The sequence below is a fragment of the Chelon labrosus genome, assembly GCF_963514085.1.
Source record: "Chelon labrosus genome assembly, chromosome: 10".
Taxonomy (NCBI): domain Eukaryota; kingdom Metazoa; phylum Chordata; class Actinopteri; order Mugiliformes; family Mugilidae; genus Chelon; species Chelon labrosus.
In genome coordinates, this window is record NC_140360.1 from 12,817,119 (window position 1) to 12,839,216 (window position 22,098).

General features: G+C 39.7%; 3 protein-coding genes across 3 annotated transcripts; all 3 read right to left on the reverse strand.

Moving 5' to 3' along the window:
• Positions 1–139: 139 nt before the first annotated feature.
• On the reverse strand, positions 140–7,287 carry senp1 (SUMO specific peptidase 1). Its single transcript, XM_084554338.1, has 18 exons — positions 6,137–7,287; positions 5,913–5,971; positions 5,649–5,830; positions 5,485–5,560; positions 4,726–4,918; positions 4,455–4,596; positions 4,237–4,355; positions 3,745–4,028; positions 3,592–3,655; positions 3,329–3,367; positions 3,155–3,239; positions 2,913–3,053; positions 2,345–2,476; positions 1,918–2,121; positions 1,745–1,824; positions 1,583–1,667; positions 1,082–1,177; positions 140–993 (listed from the first exon to the last, which is right to left on the reverse strand). Exons 1-18 carry the CDS (start codon positions 6,268–6,270, stop codon positions 931–933), a joined length of 2,178 nt encoding a protein of 725 aa, XP_084410464.1. The 5' UTR covers positions 6,271–7,287; the 3' UTR covers positions 140–930.
• Positions 7,288–9,431: 2,144 nt separating this feature from the next.
• Positions 9,432–18,516, reverse strand: LOC311493832 (protein lifeguard 2-like). The gene is made up of 12 exons (XM_084552616.1): positions 18,352–18,516; positions 14,064–14,154; positions 13,780–13,868; positions 13,604–13,668; positions 13,453–13,506; positions 13,303–13,353; positions 13,178–13,217; positions 12,833–12,870; positions 12,493–12,580; positions 12,259–12,354; positions 11,258–11,311; positions 9,432–11,143 (listed from the first exon to the last, which is right to left on the reverse strand). Exons 1-12 carry the CDS (start codon positions 18,364–18,366, stop codon positions 10,994–10,996), a joined length of 831 nt encoding a protein of 276 aa, XP_084408742.1. The 5' UTR covers positions 18,367–18,516; the 3' UTR covers positions 9,432–10,993.
• A 700-nt stretch (positions 18,517–19,216) lies between these two features.
• Positions 19,217–22,096, reverse strand: mfsd5 (major facilitator superfamily domain containing 5). Its single transcript, XM_084554090.1, has 2 exons — positions 21,803–22,096; positions 19,217–21,452 (listed from the first exon to the last, which is right to left on the reverse strand). Exon 2 carries the CDS (start codon positions 21,369–21,371, stop codon positions 19,938–19,940), a length of 1,434 nt encoding a protein of 477 aa, XP_084410216.1. The 5' UTR covers positions 21,372–21,452; positions 21,803–22,096; the 3' UTR covers positions 19,217–19,937.
• Positions 22,097–22,098: the final 2 nt, after the last annotated feature.

A 22,098-nucleotide genomic window follows, 5' to 3' on the forward strand; every position in this document is an offset into this window, starting at 1 on the left:
GTGAAGACTGTTGTGCGTTTTAATCAAACAAATTTCATAATGAATCAAGTTTGGTTCATGTTATGTCATAAAGCTGCAACAAAATATTTACTGACGATCAATAAGAAAAATGACTGGCAACTCTTTCTGTACACATTAATCTTATTTTTTTTTTTAAAACAAATGTCAACATTTGTCAACATAAAGATTTCCGGTTTCAGCTTCTCAAATATGAATATTTTCTCATTTCCAAAAATAAACTCGGTATGATTCAATATGAAAACGTGACTTCTGAAGCTTTAGGATGGAGTCTTCTCACGATTTTTTGAGAAGTAATGACACGGATTAATCAATCGAGAAAATAGTAGGATCAGTTGTAATAGCTGCAGCCTTTTCTCATTGGAAAAAAAAAAGAAGGAACAACTGAAGAAGTCTCGTGCTCAAACATAACCTAGATGTCATTCCAATGTCGGTGTTTCAAGGTAATGTCAAATTTCCTTTGCAGATACAAAATATAATATTATTATGGTTATAAAAAAACAATGCAGCATAAAACACTCATGTAAACAAAAAAACAAAAACATTGCACCTCAGAGTATGATTTGTAAGTCAGTACAAGTAGGATTTCAAAAACAGTTCTGGCTGGGCAAAAATACAAAATACGCAGTGTTTCAGCTGCTGTAACGATGCTCCCAAGGGTGCACCGAAACAAAAAACAAGGAACTGGTAAAGAAGACTTGGAGGCAGTGATTGGAGCGCCAGCAACATCCCATCAGCCAATATTAGCTGAGGGCGTAATTGACATTAGTGGATGGAAACTGGCAGAGCTGGTTCCTGATCTGAGGAGCTGGTGTGCACGTCTTGACCGCGAAGGACTACTGTCAGTGGATCCTCCCGGGCAGCGAAGCTCAACAATTTGTGAGCTTACAGTTCACAATCATCATCCCAACATCACAACAGCTTATGGTTGACGATCTCCCAAACCATCCTTCTTCTGAAGTAGGGCATGTGTTTCTGTCAATGAGAAAAGACGGGTTAGCCATTTGGGCCTCTATACAGATTTACTGGATACATGTGGTCTGTTGGTGCTGTTTGTGATTACCTGTGTGAATGTGATTGGCTTGTCTTTGGTAATGTAGTCTGCATATTTGCACGTGAACATCCCACAGTCGCTACCATTCATCTGCTGTGGGATTTCCTGAAGAGCAAAGGAGGAATGCAGATGTTAACTGAAGTTGAAGGGTGCACGCAAACTACTGATTAAACCACTGCTTCGAAAATTCATTTCCTATCCCAACAGAGTAATACGATTTTCCAAAAGATCATCATCAGGAAGGATAACAGTGTCACAGAAGCACAAATCAACAATGTAAACAAATGTCTAATAATACTACTAGAACAAGATTTTAAAAGCCTTGCAAGTTAAACTGACTGAGCAAGAAAGACTGGCATTTTTATTTTATATTTCAACAACTGCACTATTTTTTTTTTTTTTTTTTAGGGACTTTAACTAGAAATTCCCTACAGAATTCATAAGTGATGATAGTCTGATGAGTCAAGCAAACAAGGTGATGCTTTCAGTGATCATGTGTGCAAGACTTACGCAGCGCTGTTTGCTGTGCAGAGTCCAGCCCGAGGTATCCAGCGCTTTTCCCTTCTTGTCCTTACTTTCTTGTTGCAGGTAATCGCTGGGGAAACAAAATGAATGTTTTTCTTTTTCACTTGAATGACTCGGATCATTCTACAGAAGTTTACAGTTACTTACAACAATAGTCTGCAGGCTTCATCATTGTTTCCTCCCATAGAGTCAAAGTACATGATGGCCTTTTTGCGGAAATCCACCACCTGAGAATATTAATAAGCATAATAAGAAAAATGCAATATAAATCCCAAGACTGATTCTTCCACATTTCCACAATTATGGCAATTCAGACTTACAGAGAGGCACCAGTGCACCCCCAAGTGGACAGGAACCAACAGGATGTCTTTAGAAAAGATGTCTGTTCTTTTTGTCCAGCGGCGGACAGCAGAGTAGCCGCTGCTGCGCAGTTTGGGATAGAAAAAAGTGTTGAAAGTGTTGACTGATGGCAGGCTGGGATCCTTGCTGCGCTCCACCAGCAGGTTCATGTAAAAGTTGATCACCTGAGAAATTAAGTGGGGAGAGGTGTGAATTGACTGGCTCAGCATTACTGTATAGCAAAGTTCTGTGAGTTATTACATGTAAAATAACATCATGACCGTGTACTTTTTAAATATAATAATGTACGCATAACCGAACGAATGTCAATATTATTGCCTGCTGATAATTCATACACAAAAACCTATGTATAATTTAGATCCTAACTTGAGTGGATTATGTACTCACCTCATCATTGAGCCAGTTGAGGTTGCTGAGGGTTTGCAGGTCTTTACGTGTAAGGCTGAGACCAAAACCTTCACTTAATACTTCATGAGGACTTCCCCCTCTCAGCACTTTGTTCACCTCACCCTCCATTTCCTTAAGAGAGAGAGAGAGAGAGAGCAAGGCAGCACATATGTGAAAAATCATGAAAATTAATACGTATTGTATATGAGATTGATAAATCCCACATATAGAAATGAGCCAGAAGGTCAAATAACCAGTACTTGTAATATTGCATTCATTTGAATTTGTTTGTTTTACTCATGTCTGATCTTACAGAACCAAAGACAGAGACTTAAATGGTGAAAACAACTATTATTGCTTTACTTAAACAGTATAAAGAAAATTATGTTACAATAAAATCAGCAAATGCATATCAAAACCCCACTAAGTCAAACATATAGACATTCTTACTTTCAAATGCATTTTTACTTTTTAAACAGAATAAATACAAATTTTAGGCATATATAAATCTTCTATGTGCGAGTGTGTCATCTAAATCTGCTAATAAATTAAGATACAATGACCACACCTCTGTGAATTCAGGGAATTCTGGTTTCTCTTCCGAAGGCTTAGGTTCCTCTATCACATAAGTCAAAGGAACCTCCTTCTCCAAAGGAACTCGTACATGGACCTCCACATCTGGCCTACGTGGCCCCTCTTCTGACAGGCGCTGAGAACCAGAAATTGCACGACATTAATTCAATAATAAGGGAAACATTAAACATGATAAAGCTGAACGTTAAAGAGGACTGAGGTGAGGTGAACACTCACCTGTCGCAGCAGCTGGGCAGCCAGAGCTTCCTGCTCTTCTATCTGTCTCCGTCTCTCTCTTGCCCGAGAGTCATACATACTAGTCCTGCAGTAACAAAAAATATGTGTTTTCTCTTTGCTTTGTTCAAAAAACAAGAGTGAATCAGATCATTAATTGCTTCGGAGTGTACTTACAATTCTTTGATCCATAACTCGGCTTGGAAACATGGCACACTGTAAAAATAGAAATATAGTTACATATTTTTTGTGTGTAAAAATATAAAACTACCCATGAGCTGACTGTATACCTGTTTACACCACTACTACAGCAGCATGAAATGTTTAGATGCCTTTGTCTCCAACTATGCTTGCACAGTTACATGCATTACAAGCAGCTAGTCATAAAACAATGTAAACAAAAGAGTGACTGAAAAATAAAAAAATAAAAAAATGCCTACCTTGGGCTGTCTTGCTTTTTGCCTTTTTGCTCATTTACAATAATTACAGAGTCACCATCATGAGCTGCAAGAAAAGACAATGACGTTACACCAAGGGAGAAAATACTAAATGTTTGTCAATGTTTCTATTAAGTGTTCACGAAGATGTCTTGCCTGATGACTGTGTGTCCTGAGAGGAGTTATCCTGCAGAGCTGATGGGGAGGGAACTGATATGAGAGTAGCTGCTCTGCTGGAGCTGAGGTCTGTGTCCAGAGACCACGTCTGGATCCCTGGCTTGCTGGAGCCCCCGGATGGGCTGGGGAGGTTGCTGGAGGACTGACTAGACATGCCCCTGGGACTGGGTGGGCTGCTGGGTCCCTCTGAAGTACCTCCTGCTGCTGACCCAGTTGGGGAAGGCAACTGTAGCAGTTTGCGGCTGTTTGTGAGGAAGCTGGTGCTGATGAGACAGTGAGGGTATATGAAGATGAGACAAGAGACTTCCTCTAGACACAGTCCAGTAGAGAAGCTGACTTCTGGAATACTCTTTGTGATGTTCCTCTTGTGCAACAGCAACAACAAGAGGACACCAACATTTTAAATCTCTGTTCATTTTATGCAAGTATGGTAGTACGGCATCTTTAAAGTAAATTAGTTTGCATACGTACAAATCTCTGTGTGACCTCACAATGGTGTGTGAGCTGCCGTTGTGAAGGAAAGACGACTGACCGGCTGAGACCATGGTCAGAAGCTGCCTGTAGACCTCCTTCTCCTCCTCACGGACAGACTGACAGGGACAGAGGAGAACCATGGGGTTTACACACAAAGTCATGCAACAGATGAATCTAAAGGAATTACATGGTGCCTTCTTGGCCTGATGTCTGACCTCCTGAGCTGTGCAGCGAGGCCTGGTTCTGTGTAAGCGGCCTGATGAGGTGCTGTGTGTTGGGCTCTGCACCACTTTGATGGGAAAGGTCTTCTCATACATGCTGGTGCAGGAAGTTGGGGTACCTGGCCCACTGAACAAACTGCAGACACAGTGTGGTAAGCAAAAACCATGAAATGACAATTATTCATAAGATAGATCTTTTAAGCAGTGACTGAAACTGAGCATTTTCTTTCTTATCTGAAGTCAAAAACCAAAACATAAGAAATACCTTGGAGTTCCATGAGGTCGAAGGTTTAGGGGCCTTCCTAACCGTGGAGAGGGGTGCACTTTGGGGGCGACGGAGGTCGGCAAGATGGCCGAGTGGCCATTTGTTTTGGGGACCTCACGATGCGTAGGACTCATGCACACTTGCCGCCTACATACTCTTGATCCCATAATGGACTTCTCATTACGCAACCACTCTAGAATCAGGAAAAATCGGTACAATAATTAACTTATTTCCAAGAGTTCAAAGCCTGCACAGACTCCTTAAACTGTATTCATGGGATGCCATCAGATTGTTTTGAACTGGGGACTATAATTCACCCTGTGTAATCTACAAACTGTCAAGTTGTACCCAATTAGAGCAGAGAGAAGTTAGGACCAAGGTTATTAATGTTAACCAAAACTTAAACTATGAGTGAAACACCTCTTTAGTTAACTAAAAGAAAAACTGTACTTACACAATAAAATATGGAGGAAATGTCTTGGTCAGTTTGGTCACAATGGTCAATACAACAAGTATGAAGAGGCAGTGGTGAATGCATTCTTAAGATGGGGCTGGACTACCGAACTACTCAAAACTAAACATATATAAACAACAAAAACTAAAACGTAAAGAAACCAATCTGGAAAGTACCAGAAACTAAACTGAACTGAAAGCAAGTTTGCTAGTGAGAAAAGTAATGGGGTGTGAAAGCAAATTATCCATGCATTTGAGAGCTATGTCATGTGAAAGCGTATGTCATGCTTCAAGTGCCAATCCTACCTGACTTGGATGTTTTCCACTCCAAAGTGGTTGAGGGAGCAGCAAACGTCTCATCCAGAGAATTCCTGTCAACGACCTTAAACCAAACACACACACAAGTTTACACAGAAGTCGCAGGTGTTTTGACATTGTTTACAGTGAGGGCAAATGTTGTTATTCCTTACCGGCCTCCGTGTCCAGACTGCTGCTGATGTTGAGGGCTGTGGCTCTCCAGGTGGAGGGCCAGGGGAGGTAGGAAGTATATTTCTCAGGGCAGGGTTTACATTGTTCCTCATCCATGTGGCCACACTGGAACTATGACTCTTAACTCCTTCAGCTGCACTCTTGACTGTATCAATAAGATCTCCTGCAGAAAATGAGTGTCAGTCAGACTGTAACCACAGAAACACTCACACAGCATATGTTACGAAGAGTGACTCTGCAATTACCCATTCTTGATTTCTTTATTATTAAGCCATCTTGGTCGAGGTTATTGCCATCGTCCAAACTTTAAGAAACACAGGTAAATTGTATGCGGTTAATAACACAGTGCAACAATTTCACCAAACTGAAAATAACCAGCAATTAACCGCGGCCCCACATAAATGGCAATTACACTGACTAATTTAGTATCTTGGGGGCTTTTGGTTACAGGTAGGAATAATACTCGTACCATTCAATCGGTCTTTTCCTCCTCATGTGGCCATCCCTCGGTGCCCGGTGTGCATCTGAGTGCTCCGCAGCTGGTACACCATTGCGAAGATTGGCAAAGCTTGTTTCTATCCATTCGTAAATTTTATTCAACATGGCTCAAAAGTTTTAGGTATAACGCCGCTGGCTTCGAGATAAACCGCTTTAACCGCTTTCAGTTCACCTGTCAATGCAGCCAAACCAAATTGAGCTAATAAGCTTCATTCGACTGGGGAAGCTTTGCTCGGGCAGTTTCAAGCGCTAACACTCCTCACAAATACCATTTTACTTCCCCGCGAACGCAACTAACTGTTACTAGTTAGCTTAGAAATAGCTAGCTGTGTAGCTAGCACGCTATGCTAACTCCGGTGCTAGCTAACGCTAACGGCTAATTTATGGAAGTGTGTTTAAATTCCAGCGGGAATGCGATAAGTCGCAACTAACGCGTTCGGACAAACGGCTATCATTTTGAGTCACACCCCAGCTCTTTTATATATCCGCAACACGGCTATAAATTGTATATAAACTCGTTGAAGAATAATATCTCCCGCTTCTTCCTCATTCAAAACCACAACATGGCTGAACCGGACGTTCTACCATCGCAGACTGTGATTGGATGACTGAGTGGACGATGTGACTCCGAGTGTACCAGAGGAGAGCATTTAATTTCAACGTCACACCCGCTCACAGTGACTTGTGTACAGCGTTTTATTTTACAAACATAACTTTTCCCCTCACAAGACTGTCATATGGAATAATGGAGATATTACTATTGGGACGAAATCTATTTTCAAGCAAAATTGGATTGACAAGGGTATTATATATGTTGGTGATCTCTTTGATACTAACGGTTTATTGCTCAGCTATGAGAGATTCCTATCAAGTCCTTTCCTGTAACAAGCAGAGAATTTAATTCAGTGATGAAAGCTATCCCTAACGGTTTAATTCATCTAATGAAAAGTCATTTGCAATTTCAAGAAGTTTTAAGAATATATCCCCTTTTCTATGATAACTGGCATTGATCTAAGTGATGTTAAATGCAATAATAAACATTTACGTAACACTTTCTACGAAAAAAGGAAAATAACTCCTAGAGGAAAAGCTTTTTGGAACAACATCTTTGTAGGTATTGTTTGGCACAGGGCATGGCTGTTACCATTTAAATATTAACTAAATTAAAGAACTGCACTTTAAAGTTTTGCACAATATATACTTCACAAATATATATCTCTCCAAATTTCTAGACATTGAAAACAATTGTACTTTTTGTCAAAATGAACCAGAATCATTGACACATGTATTTTACTATTGTATATATTCAATTAGGTTTTGGACTCGACTGGAAGAATATATAGTGTGCAAAACTAAATGTAATGTGAAATTTGAATGTAAAAAGATCATCACATATTTTGTTCATGACAAGGACCAGATTAAATTTGCTGTCAGCTTGTTGATTTTGTTTGGAAACTTTCATCTGCACAAAAATAGAGTAGCCAACGTAACACCCTGCTTCATATTCACATGTGAATTTTAAGAATACATCAAAGCTTTGAAGTGTACAAACTCTATAAAACTGTTAAATTATATGATACGTGGTTTGTATAAGTTTTATTTTATATTTTTACTTTATTTATTGTTACTTCTTATCGTGGTTGATTTTGTCCCGAATGTACCTCATTTATTTAAACTTTTAATTTTGTATTACCTTATGACCAGTGGTTGAGCACATCTGCATTAGTTGTATATACACGTCTTTTTTCAATAAAAAAAAAATGGAAACAAATACAGCGTTTTATTTATCATTATTTTATAGTTTTAAACTACATTAAGAGTTCTCTGAAGGCCTACCGTAGTCTCCTTAAGTACAACTACTTTACTTGACTATTTTGTATTTCAGGCACCTTATCACAGAAAATAAATAATATTCTAATTTGTACTCCACTTTTGTCCTTCCTGTCAAGTGAAACCCACGAACGTCCAGATATGGTGATTTTTAATTTGTAATATTTTTAATTAAATAAATGATTTAAGAACCCTAATGGCTTAGCTGGACAGTGCACTCACACAAAGCTGACAGCAGGACTGTTGTCTGGCTTCATAAATAGCTAACTTTTTAGAGGTACATGGTTCTCACATGTGTCCTCACACACCTGGACCAGGAAAACACACATCCTGGACCAGGTGTGTAAGACCTGCACAAGGAGCTGTGATGACTGCATCATCTGTTGACCTATGTGCTTAAGATGTAAACTGGTACTGGGCAAGATCAGCAGGGGTCGCAGACTTAATGTGTTCTTCTGCTCGCTTCAAACTAATAACTAAAAGAGACTTGGAGACTATCCAGATTTATCTTTTTCCTTTGGGAGGTCAGTTTCCTTTGGTTCTTCTGTTCAAGGTGTTCACTGCTGCAGTATTTTGAAATACTAACACACTTCCTACGTCACAGAAAAGTTTCTCCCCGCGCACTAAAGTCTGGAGTGACAGCTACTAAAGGTGAGTGTTCTCTTGCCTTGTTTGTGCTAATAATACGTCATAAATCTGATTTAAAGGCTCATTATCCCACGTGTTCACAGCTTCTCATCAAAGGATCAAATTAAATCAGATTTATTCAAAACTGGAGTTTGGTAGTTTTGTCCTTCATTTCTATAGAGACAGTATTCTAATCCATTGAATCACTGAAGTCAGACAGAAAAATGTTGAGAGTGAGTAGGATATAAATGTTATCTCTGATAAATTAAAAACCGAATGTAGCCCTCAGATGGATAGCTCCACCATCTGGCCAAGTAGTGTGATTTCAGTTGCTGAAAAAGTTATTTTTGTAGTTCCACATTGCTCATTTGAAGCATTTGTATATTGCTTTTTTATTTATTTATTTTCATGGAAAATGTTTTATGGATATATGAATTAATTTTTCATGTGCACTTGTTGTTGTATTGCATCAGTTGCATAGATCCAGACTGGAACTGCATCATGCTCAAGTCTGAGACAGAAAACTTGGGAGGGTTCATTTAACAGGACCCTGAAGACCAGAAGTCTGAAATTGCTCAGCTTTTGTTTATTGTCACTTCCACAATATGTTCATGGAAAGATACAGAGCCGTGAAATGCTATTTCTCATAGGTCCACTTTGCCACACATTTGTAGACAAGATACAGACAACAACTACCTATACTGCTACTACAACAATTACCACACTACTTTTACCACAATATATTATATCACAAAATACACAAATGAAGGTATAAACAGAAGATATACAAGTGGAATCTATAGGTGGAAACTTAAGCTGTATAGTGAATGGACACTTTGATATATACATATGAACAAGATAACTACAAGTACAAAACACAGTTTGCAGCTGAAAATCATTATTCATGTAAGCAACACATCTTTGAAATGCATGCTATTTTAAGATAACAGCAGTGTTAATATTTGATTTCTTCCTGTAAAATAAAAAAAGGAAAATACTTCCACAACTTTGACATGTTGAGGCTGAAGTGATATTAAAGTGAAATTATGATCATGTTTGTTGTCATAATCTTCCCTCACTTTTTTCCTCATGAATTTCTTAGACGGGCTTCTACACAAGTAACATACTGTGGGCTAAATGTAATGCATATGTAGACCTATGTAGCACAATTTAATGAATCAGAGAGAACCAGTGACCACATGCATACACATTCACCCTTTATTAAATGTATACAGTGACATCACTTCCACAGTGAAATGCAAGGTGCTCCTTAAGCAATGTAACATGTCAATATGATCAAATAAAGGTAATCCAAGGGCACTTAAGACTTAGAAATTCATTACAAGTATCAGACCTGCAATTGTATATCACACACTTTCTTAAATATATCACTGTCATAAAAAAATAAACTTCAAATGTCACAAAATATAGCTGTCATGTTACTCCACAAACCCCGGCCTTATCAAAATCCGCAGTAAATTCACGCATATATGGCACTGTTATACTTAGATTCATTATTTGTCACCACCCCCATTAGTCTAAACAATCCTTATTCAAAAGATCTCAAAACACACATTTTAGACAATATGACATGCTCACAACAACAATGTGAATAAAATAAAGAACAGAAGTGTGATTGTTCAATTGATCAAAAATACTGACTATCTACATATACAATGAATATGAGTCAATAAACCAAGGCAGGGATAAGAAAAAATATTGTAAGATTGTCATTCAAAACCCAGGAAATCATGTTACATACCCTCAAATGGTTAAACACTGTAAAAGGAGTGTCTTATAATTCACAGTATTCAGACAACACTAGACATGACTGAAAACATAACTAAGTCTTTTAAGCTATTTTTAAGTTACATTTGTGCTTTCAGTCACTAAATCACCACCCACAGCAAAAGTCCAAATATGGAATGACTGCGTGACTTGGCATAGTTAGGTTGTTTTGTTTTTTTAGAGTCATGCATGATGTAGTTTAGATTCAATACCTCCTAAAGAGAGTGAACATTTATTGTTTGCATGTTTTATATTTATGGATATGGACACCCATACAGCTTCATATTGATACTCACAGTATGTTTCATCTACATTAAATGTAGGAAACCACAGAGTGTCTATAAGGTAGTTTGGGTTCACAAACATGCTAGAAAAGAGGGAACAGTTCTGTGAATTGTGTCATGTACATGTATAGCTGTAGAGGAGAGTCATAAAGTATTCATTACCTTATCAGAATCAGGCAAAAAGTAAATCTGTCATAAGTGGAAGCACTGTCACCACAATCTGTTAAAAGACTCTTATCGTGTTTGTCTAAATTTCCAAACTGGTGCATCCCTCGTCTGCGGATCTGATTTACTCGTGTCTACTCTCGTTTTGTTCCAAAGATTTGCAGGAAGAAGGAGAAAATATAGATGATATCCAGGTAAATGTTGAGAGTGGCGAAGACGTATTCTTCTGGACTCATGGCGTACCGCTTGTTCCCCATGAGGAGCTGGGTGTCAAACGCCAAAAACTGCGACAGATAATAAAACGGCAAGTGAGACATTTGTTATTATTTGTTATGTACTCTGCAGCATATGATCTGGTCTATCAGTCATGGCTTGACTGTTTCTCAGTGTACTCTTACCATGGTAAACAATATGGCTCCCAAGACAGCATATATGGTATCCAGCCAAGGTACCTAATGGGGTAAAAGTACATAAGTAGATGACTGCATGAGATGCCCTATATTTAAGATGCTTTACAATGAGCAAATCAACTGGGATGTAATTACTAAATGTGTTCTGAAATTAGAGTTGAGTCTATATTAGTTGCAAGGGACATATTTACTATATTAGACTAGAATTTACATTTAGAGTTGATGTAAATGCCAGTCAAAAATTTGAACCCACCCACTCATACAGAGTGTATTTATATTTTATACATTGTATAACAATAGTGAAGACACACAATCTAATAAATAACTAGAATCCAAACCTGGCAGGCAACATTGCACACTATATCTATCTAGAACAGGTTTTCATATCAAAATTTAAATGGAGTCTCTTTCCTTCTTAATGCCCTCTAGACCATCAGTTAGGCTGTGTCCAAGTAGCATTGTTATATAGTAAATAACCCCATTCAGCTACTGTTTTGGTGCATATGATGGAAAGTAAGGCTCATCTTAGTTAAGAGAAATAAGAATTTGTATAAACCATCAGCTACTAGGATGAAACTAGCTCTCATGAGGACTGTCTCAAGAAAAGAAGTCCAAGAGTTCCAGGTGACAACCTCATGTAGATGGTTGAGAGTGTGTGCAAAGCGATTATCAAAGCAAATGATGACTTCTTTTTTTTTTGTTTGTTTACTCTATAATTCCATATAATTTCATAATTTAGATGTCTTCACTATTGTTATACAATGTTGAAAGTAGTAAAACTACAGAACAATTCTTGATGTGCCCAAACCTTGACAGGGACGTCATTGTCTCTTAGACTTAGACTTAGATAAACTTTATTCATCCACAAGGGAAATTGCTTGGTCACAGTAGCTTACTCTTAAATTCCAGATTCATTTAAATTCCTCCACATTCCAGTTTTACCTCATTCACAAATGATGTGATTATTTGTTACAGTCCATCATACTTACATATTGAAAAGGGAGGACAAGGGCCAGCACCAGTCCAGAGATGAACATTACCATGCAGAAGACAAAGAGCACCCCTTGGTATGAGGTCACATCAAACTGGATGGAGAAAGATCATGAAATCAAACATACTTAGATCAGAGAGGATGAAAATGAGAAATATGTGAATCATTTTAACTACCTATGGTGGATCAACTACAAAATAAAGTACAGGAGGGGAAACTTCATTTTTCTCACCTTTGTTTGGAAGCTGAAGACTGTGACTATGAGGCAGACTGCTGCTGTGATGCCCAGACACATCACCACCGACTTGGTGTTATAGAAGCTATTAAATCAAAAAAGAAACAGATTTTTTAAATTTATTTCCTATATTTGTACACAAGGTTTCCTGATTACTCCCTGAAGAGTAAGGATTTTATGTGAATTATTAAACTAACCTTAACCTACCATACTGTAATACACTCCTGGCTATATAACTGAAGGCAAAGCCAACATGCTAGCTAAGAAGAAATCCTGAAGATGATATGCAAAGTCACCACAATAGTTACATGAAATAGACAGCAAATATAAAGTATACCTGGACAACATCGCTGTCATGTAGGAGAGGGAGAGTGTCTGCAACAGGACATAGGACAATCAAGTCAAAATATTGGCATCTGTTTAAAATACCTACAGGCAGGTCAAGAAATGCATTCAGAAATTTGTTTTCAGATCATTTTATTTACTGTTTAGGCCCATGTGTAAAAAAATAAATAAATAAAATAAAATAAAAGTCTAATTTGGGAGGCTACTTCTGTAAATCTCTGTCTGTTGGTTGTTTTATAAAATATTAATCAAAAAATAAATCGGCGAGGAGACGTAATCTTTACATAAGGAATGCAAAAGTTATTAAAAACATAACACATATCAATCTTGCACTTACGAAGATGGCAAGCAAGATCAGATTCCATGGAAACAGTCTCCTGTAGAAAAGAGCAAAGATAAGAGTTGTAATATTATATTTAATATTTTCTTTTTTTTATGTTGTGGATTTGATGTTTAACTTACCTTGGTGCAGAGCAGCAAGACAGAGTCAGGTATGTGACGAAGAATACAGCACTGTCAAAAAACAACAGAAATATTGTTAAACATTTATATTATAATTTAGATAGAAGTGACATCAGCCGAAATGTGTGTCTGACTAGACTTGTTACTTACTAAGAGGCCCAGTACCACCCAGGGTTGGCTTGGATGTAGTCTTTCACAGGGTCACTACAAAAAGACAGTTTTAAGTAAGTACCCAGTGAGTTTTATGCAAATCACTTGTTCAACGTGACAGGTAACTTAAACTAATTAACAGAACACTCACCAGAATGTGAAAAGAGACGCAACAGCGAGAGTGACCAAAAGCTGGACCATCAGGATGGTATACACCTAAAAGAAAGTTACATAATTGTATATGTACTGGTATGTTCTAATCAAAAGTTTAACTGTGCTCATTGAAGGTGAAAACGTGATCAGTGTGATCATAAAGCTTTTTGATACCTTACGGATGAAAACCCTCCTGATGTTGCGATCGTCCCAAGTGAACTCTGTGAGATTCTCAACATCACTGTAGCAAGGAGCGCTGATGCCTGAAGAAGACGTTCATTTAAGACTTTGACGTGTTTCAAGAGAACATTTTAAAACCAGCCATCTATGTTATGTTATCTCATCACTGCCATATCACCCCAAGACATGATTTTGATTTGACTTTTTGTCAAATTTATTTGCAAAAGACAACAGAATAACTTCACAATTAAATATCTGAGGATAAGGTGCAGTCTTACTTGTGGTAGCTTCCTCATAGCTGGGAGGAGCAGGTGACACCAAGGCCTGTCCACTGGTGGACTCATTGGTAGCTTTGTCTGCCAAAAGCAGCTGATGGGAGGAAAGATGAACAATTTTTTTGATTAACATTAAAAGGGAGAACAAATCAAATGAGTTTCTATTCTCCAAGATCCTAGTGGTTTCTCTTACTTTCCAGTTCATTTGAAACACTACTGAAAACCCATTCTAATATAACACCTGCATAAAATCAAATTCAAATTTGTTTCGGAGAGCTGTTCATTCAACTGTGTTTTCATTTTGGAGGCTATGGTTTGCAGGGCTGTTGAATTGTATTGTGTTGTACATGTTTCTACTATTTTGACAGCCCCATTTTAGTTAGTGGCCTTGGCTAGATAACAGAAACACTACATTGTTTAATTCAATACAGCATAACATGCGTTCGTTTTCACTCGTGTACCTAATGAACTGGCAAGCGCCTACTCTGATAATTCTCTGTAAGTCACAATACAGGGAATGGATGCAAGATAACAAGTTAGTCCAACTGCTATGGATTCACCATCACAGAAAACTAAAAACGTATTCAGTAGTCTTGACAATTTTGATTACAGCTTATGCAGTACGGTATGTATCCTGCTGTAAGATTTATGTGTGCGGTCTAACAGCACTTTTAGGAGTAAGGAAGTGAAATCAGTTAATGAAAATTTCAACTAGGGAAAACACACACAACTGTTTTTACTTCCAGAACTTCCAGTACCGAGAGCTGCTATTACTGCTTTCACTACACCTGAAACTTTAGCTTATAGCAGTGATAGCCTAACCTTCAGCTGAAATATCAACTGCTCTTGATAATTGACACTTCAACAGGCACCTCATCAGCTGTTCCGTCTTTAAAGTTTAATGCAACAAACGTCATCTCCCAACAAGCCCTCCAATTTATACGACCACATAGGTCGTTTGTATTATGCTCTCGAATACGACCCAAGGGAGATTTTCAAATGCTATTATCATACTTTACATGCTTAATTTACCAATCACAGTATCTATTGTTCTGAAGAGAAAGCGTGTATTGAAGTAGTTAACCCTCTGGCATACTGTTGCCCTCAGGCATCAAATCATATTTCTGGCCCTGACACTACCCCTTAAAATATTTTTTGCATATTTTTTTTTTTTCATAAAATCACCAGATAATGTCACTGTTCAATAAAATCAGGGGCTGAAGTGGGTTTGGGTATGTGTCTGGGGGTGGAGCAGTCCTTTCAGGAAGCAAAGCCACATGAGGAAGAGTGCCAGCAAACGCTAAGATAAATTTCACTTTTCTACACTTCAAAGTGAAATAACTTGGTTGAAAAAAATATGTGAATGTGCATGAGAAAAGCATATTTGATTGTTTTTTTCATTCGTTGCCCCAGGGCAACATCGTGCAGTTGCAGCACCTTTGTTAGGGCAATATAATACTACTGGATGGAGACGTCCTGAGATAGATAATTAGCACCATACTCAATGTATTTGCTGCACTCTCTACTATTGCTTGTAGGAAATGGATCCAAGGACATTTTATGGTCACAAGCAGGAAAAAGTTAGGGTCATTCCATCTGAAAGTGAGGACAGTGAGCTTGAGGAGGACAGTGAGGAAGAGTGGACCCCAGAATCAGGTTTGAGAGCTAGTTAGTAGGTCAGGGGCCAGTCAGTAAGGTAACATATATAATGAGTTTGTGTGTGTCTGTGTGTGTGTGTGCTTGTATGTGCAATACGTGTTTCCCAATGCATGTGTATGCTTTTGTGTGTTCCTTTTGTGTACATGTACATTTGTATGTGTATGCATTTGTGGGTAAAGAAAGGCATATTTAGGCCATTTATTGTCTGTTAAACTGTTTCTTTGAATAAAACTTGTTCTAATGTATCTCTTGCTTGCTTATTCTCATTCCATGTAGTAGTAAAAACCTTGGTATTTTAGTACCCCCGTCGCACGTTGCCCTGAGGCAACAAACCAATATCTGTTTGGGGGGGGGGGGGGGGGGTCAAATTTTATGATTGATATATTATCAGGGACCTAAGAGTTCTCAAAAAATGGAGTTAAATATTTTTTTTTGAAATCAGGCCGTTTTAGTCCCCTGCACTTTTTACCGTCCAAAACAAACAGAGACGCGTCTAGCACTAGGACCAAGCGGGAAACGGCCGCTCAAGCTGAAGCCTGTTTCTCTTAGTTTAGACCCGCCCACAAGCTCCTCGATTGGCTCTGCCGTGTCTTGTGTGATTGGCCGTCCTCGCTTTCACTCCACCTTGGGAAGCTAGAAGGATTGTAATATCAGAGGTTTCATTTACATTAACGTTTGTTTGGTAATTAGCGTTACAGGATGTCTAAAAAAAAGAAAAGTGGACATAAGAGACTTCTTTAGAAGTCAAAGTGTAAGTTAGTCAAAGGACTGCGTTACACTCATCCTGCAACACCTTCACTGGCCCCCCCATAAAGGAGCATATCCACTTCAAGATCCTCCTCCTCATTTACAAAGCTCTCAATAATCTTGTAAAGTGTTTTAGTTTTATTGAAAGTGCTGATAAATAAAATGTATTATTATTATTGTTATTATTAAAAAAGGGAAAAATACAATATATACAGATGTGATTTTATACATCCGAACTCATGATAATTGTGAAACTAGGTTTTTTTCCCTCTATAACCCATCAAAATTGATGATTGTTGCACCCCAAATTGTCCCACTGGTCATGTCATGCATACTGTGATGCCAGTTTGACCTGCACACCACTGGGTGTAAATAAGTGTAAAATTGATGGTAGGCTACTGAGTTGGAGTGAAGTTGACTAACAAGGTGAAACACAGAATTGGGTGATAATGTTTTGCTACATGCTTTACAACCAGTCAAACCAAAAAAGGGAACATTAAACTTAAAAGTAGCAATAGAAAACTAGAAGAACCACTAGAAAACATAGTGAACTGAAAGATTAGAGTTTTATTAAAAAATACTTGTGTCCCCCCCACCTCTGAAATCAAAATTTCGTCCTTGCACGTGTGTACCGGGTTTAACGAATGCATTGAGTAACACGGCATTAGTAGCATTCACTTTGAGGATGTGGGTAGTATTTTCACACTAATCGGCTCGTTTTTCTACCCCGGGATGAGGACGGAGGTTGACCGGCCGATCACCTCAGGAGGCCGGCTGCTCGCCTCTGAGATGACCCGCTGCTCCCGGTCGGCTGGTTCCACAGGTGGCGCTTCACTTCTCAGACAACGTCCGAGCAAACTTCCAGACAGGCGTTATTTGAATAAACTGATCACATATTGGGGATCTACAGGGTTACTTTATATGATGAAAAAATATTAAAACTTAATTAAGGGACGTATTAACAGCTCCAGAGCGGGAATTAAAACAGCTTTTAGCCTGCTTATTACGATGCCGCTAGAGGTCACTACCGCGGCTAGTCACCCTCAAACGTAACACTGAGTCGTAATTTGGGTGCAGGAAAAACGACAACTGTGACCGGAGTGTCGATATTTACTCGACCGCTAGAGGTCGCTTAACTTTGAAACGTAACATGAGGTCGTAATACGCCGCTTGTACATACGACATATGTTGTCGTTTTTTCGAGGACAGTCTCGTCATTTTAATAGTTTCTAGAACTGCAATTATAATCGAACACGCCACAATTTTAATTTCACTTACAATATATATATCCCACTGAAATAAGGTGGTTAGGCCACATGTAGCCCCAGTTTGTGTCTCTCATCTAGGCCAGAAGAATTAGGATATGTTTAGAATGAATGAATGAATGAATGAATGAATAATTAAATAAATAAATAAATAAATAAATAAAGGGGAAAATGATTATTATTAATATTATTTTACAATTATCTGAATGGAAAATATAAGAGGACACAAGCTGGGGGGGGGGGGGGGGTGTTAGCCTACCGTAGTCACTGATATTTAATGCAGGAGGAAATGTGTTGTCATGGTGACGCAACGCGATAAAAAACGGTGACGCAGTTCACTCACATGTAAACTCGGGTAACACTAAAAAGCTTAAAGCTACACGGCAGAAAATATAACAGGATAAAACGCCTCTGGTAAGCTTTATATTGAATAAATAATCCTGAGGGCTTCTATTAATGTTAAAAATGCATATTAAGCTGTAAGCATGTACATCAACTGACTGTTATGTAACGATGCAGGAGACAAACATAAACTCAAAACACGCAGTAGTTTTTGTTTTACTCATTTACCAAGCATGGGATGATATGCCTGACTCACTGATCATAAAAAGAGCTCATACCTTTCCCTGCGTCATGATGCCGGTCTGTGGTCCAGCAGTAGGTCGTCCTGGTCGGTGAGACAGTAGGTCAGTGCGGCTCTGGTGTCTGCTAGCTGTCAGCTGTCAAGAGAGGATCCGGGACTGTTGATGCTCTGGTCGCTCTGCTCAGACTGAACACGCTCTGACGATGCAGTGATGTAATATCCCCCCCCAAAACCCAGCAGTTAACACTCGTGCAGATACCCCTCCCTCACCCACGGAGGGATGTTCTAGCAGCATCCAGGTGAAGCTGCGCCATAGAGAAAAGCTGGGACTGTACCACGGCGCCAGGAAAAAGCGGGGAGCACGGATGTCTGCATGATGATGTGAAGAACGAAGTCCAGAGAAATCTAGAAATGTTTGTCTGCAGCAAAAGTAGGACACAGGGCGCAGGGGCTAAAACTTTGGAAAATGTCCACATTCTACAGAAATTAATGTTTAGATTACATTTTAAAATTTTCAGTAAACCCTTCACAGTACTAACTTTTAAAACTAGTTTGGTCTCATGATGTATTTAGGGGTATTTTGGGTTAAATCAAATGTGCAGCCAAAGAACTTTGGTAAATTTAAATAGCTGCCATTGCACCATTTTGGATTATTTATATGTGTGTTTACTCGACATCATTGTAAATGAGGGCTAAGCCCTCAATGATTTTTCGAGTTTAAATAAATCAATTCAATTCAATTTGGAAACCAAACACAAACTTGCCACCGTCGCCTTCAGGCTTGCTCTGGGGGTTTCAGGCCGGGTTTTGTAAAGCGTCTTGAGACAATTTGTATTGTTATTGACGCTATATAAATAAAATTGAATTGAACTGAATTGAAACAAACATTCATTATGGATATTGTGTGCACTTTTATTTAAAAGAAGAGACATGTTAAGAAAATATAGACAAAAATATCCAGTCAACGATACAGAACAAGCATTTGAAGTAAACATGACCTACTGTAGTATTCCTTTCATTGAAAATACACAGATGCTGGGGGAAAAAAACAGCAACACACAGTTATCAAAGCACTGTGGAAGAAATAAATCTTGCAAGGACTGAAATTCAGACACTAGATTACTTATTAGCCATGACCTTCATTCTTTGGATGTTCATCACACGCTCTGTAAATTCAATTCTGCTCAGGCCAGTTTTTAAAAAAAAAAACGAAAAAAAAAAACATTGGTGAAGCACAAACATGACTTATTCTTATAAAAATGCTGTCAAACTCATCAGGCAACATCCCCATAGATAGACTCATCAAGGCAATCCCAGTTAATCTGGAATAATTAATGGACGCAGAAATTTGGACAATGTCGACCAAGTTTCCAGAAATTAAGGTATGGCTATCATCCCAAAGAGTTCTTAAACAAATAGATGTCTCTCAACAACAAATGGCAAAGAAGTAACATGGCAGACACATAAAAATCTAAATAAAATTATTTTAGCTACCAAAACACCCCGTTTTGATTTCCTTCGATACATTTGGCAATGTGGACTACTTCAGTCAAACATGAGTTTTTTTTTATGTTCAGTTAGACAAAACTGACATATTTTAAACCAGACATGTGGCCCACATCCTCAGAACATTTCCCCTTCCAGTCTCAGGTCTGTGTCGTTTCTTCCCAGGGTGAAAAGACTGACAACAGCCATCAGAGCTGCCAACATCATGACCGCACAGCCACCAAACATGTGCCCGGTGCCGCCACCACTCTCCCCTCCGCCTGTTCCCGATACCTCCCCATGGAGCGCCAGCAGCCCAAGGCAGGCCAGCAGGTGCAGAGGCAAGCGGAACCAGGCCAGCACACCAGCACGCTTTTCTTCTGGGATCACTCGGCCCTGCAGAAAGCTGACTGCAGGGAAGTAGAGGCCACAGGCTAGCTCCAATAGCAGGAAGGCGAGGAAGGATTCACGAGGCCTAGGCTGTCCTGGGGCAGTGGAAAAGGTCAGCATGAAAAAAGAGAAAAAAGCCATCAGCACAGCCAGGCAGAGCACATGGCCAGGCTGTAGACGGTAGCGAGTGGAGGTGGCTAGGCGGTATAGCAAGGAGCCAACCATACTGGCAGCCATCAGGCAGGAGAAGACTATTCCTAAAGGAGGGCCATGTGGGTCTAGTACCGGAGTCCACAGGAAAACAAAAATATAGAGGACACTTTCAAAGAGAGCCTGCACTGCACCCAAGAGCATAACTCTCCTGTCAGACAGCAGGCAGCGCAAACCCTCATGGAAGCTGCGTGAGAACCGTGCTTTAGCGGACAAAGGGGCCACTCCTCCACTCGGTGTGCCAAGGATCAGAGTCTGTTTGTCCCCTTCAGGGCCCCCTTCAGCCTCTTCCTTGCCCCAGTCTGTCAGCACTACCCAGCCACAGCAGCCCAGGCAGGGGACAGCCAGGAGAAAGGGAGCTACAGGCCCCAGGTGGAGCCACTCAGCGAGTAGGTTAGCCGCCAACCCTGCTCCCACAGCGAGGCCATGGTTCCAGGTAGCAGCTTTGGTGAAGGTGCTGGGGATCCACTCCTTGGGAAAATCATGGACATCCACATGACGATGCACATACCAGGATTCAAATGTGGTGGCGAGCAGGGAGGTGGACAGACCCCCCAGGATGCGGCCCACAATCAAAACAAAGTAGTCTCTGGAAAGTTTGGTGAGACAACACGCAGAGTAGGACACGCAGAAGAGAAGACATGTCTGTCTGCGGCCCAAGACCTGAGGAAGCCAACCTGAAACAGGAGCAAACAGGACACAGGAGGCCAGGCCACACACATATAAGATAGCTATTTGGGATTCCAGGAAGCTGTAGTGGCGGTAGAGTTTGTAGAGGTAAGGACCCTGGAGCCAGTCTGCCCACAAAGCCAAAAGGTATGCCCGGAGAAAAATACTCTGGAAGCGACGGAAAGCTGGGTTGGCTACGGCTGTAGGGGTGGACTGAGGTGGCGTGATGCGGCGTGCTGTGAGCTCCAGGCCAACACACAAGGTAAGCAGGAAAATGATGGCGAGGTACGCGGTCACCAACATGGTGTCGTAAATTGTACCCACTTGATGTCAAAGCTGAGGTCTCGGGGTGTTTTCAACTCTTTTCTTTCTGTTTCTTAGCACCTGTGGAGAGAAAAGGCGGACACGTCGCCAATGTAAGTCCACGAATGAGTAGTTCGGCATGTTAATTCTCATTTAACTAAGCTAGTAATAGAGTTATTCAAATATAAGGTTTCTCAACAACAATGTCTCTACCTAGTTATGACAGCACAAATAAAACTGTACACTAGTCAGTGACTGAAACATTTAATGGCGACGTTTAAATCCGTGGTTAATTCACAGCGAACAGATGTACCTGCGTGCTATTATTATTTAGCTAACGTTAGCCTGTAAGCTAACCGACTACCTGCGACCAGTCTAACCTGCGCCGATATCCACATTCGTGCTTTCAACTACTGCGTCTTATCTCTTACCGTATCCTTTGACAGGGATCCCATATTAATAGCACGACGCAGAAAGCGATGGAATTAAACATCTATATGACAGTGGAAGCCGTAGATTGAGAGCTGTAAGTGTGCACTAGCAAACAACACATCATTCACTTCCGGGATCCGGGATCTATTATTTCTCCACAAGGTGGCGCCATTACTTCACTTTAGTTGTTAAATGTTTCAAGACAGTCTTAATGTAGGTCTTTATTTAGGCGCTAATTATTGGTCATTTTAATTAATAGTTAGTAAAAATCAACTTGCATAATTTACACGATTCA

What these genes read in the sequence shown, in the direction of transcription:
- mfsd5 (XM_084554090.1), bottom strand. Translation starts at nt 21,371, where the DNA reads ATGTTGGTGACCGCGTACCTCGCCATCATTTTCCTGCTTACCTTGTGT.
- LOC311493832 (XM_084552616.1), bottom strand. An exon ending in GGAGGGTTTTCATCCGTAAG is followed by an intron (nt 13,669 to 13,779) that starts GTATCAAAAAGC and finishes ACTTTCTTTTAG; the next exon opens with GTGTATACCATCCTGATGGT. An exon ending in TCTTGCTGCTCTGCACCAAG is followed by an intron (nt 13,218 to 13,302) that starts GTAAGTTAAACA and finishes TCTTTTCTACAG; the next exon opens with GAGACTGTTTCCATGGAATC.
- senp1 (XM_084554338.1), bottom strand. Translation starts at nt 6,270, where the DNA reads ATGTTGAATAAAATTTACGAATGGATAGAAACAAGCTTTGCCAATCTT. An exon ending in GGGTGCACTGGTGCCTCTCT is followed by an intron (nt 1,825 to 1,917) that starts GTAAGTCTGAAT and finishes TAATATTCTCAG; the next exon opens with GTGGTGGATTTCCGCAAAAA. An exon ending in AGCCAATCACATTCACACAG is followed by an intron (nt 994 to 1,081) that starts GTAATCACAAAC and finishes TCTCATTGACAG; the next exon opens with AAACACATGCCCTACTTCAG.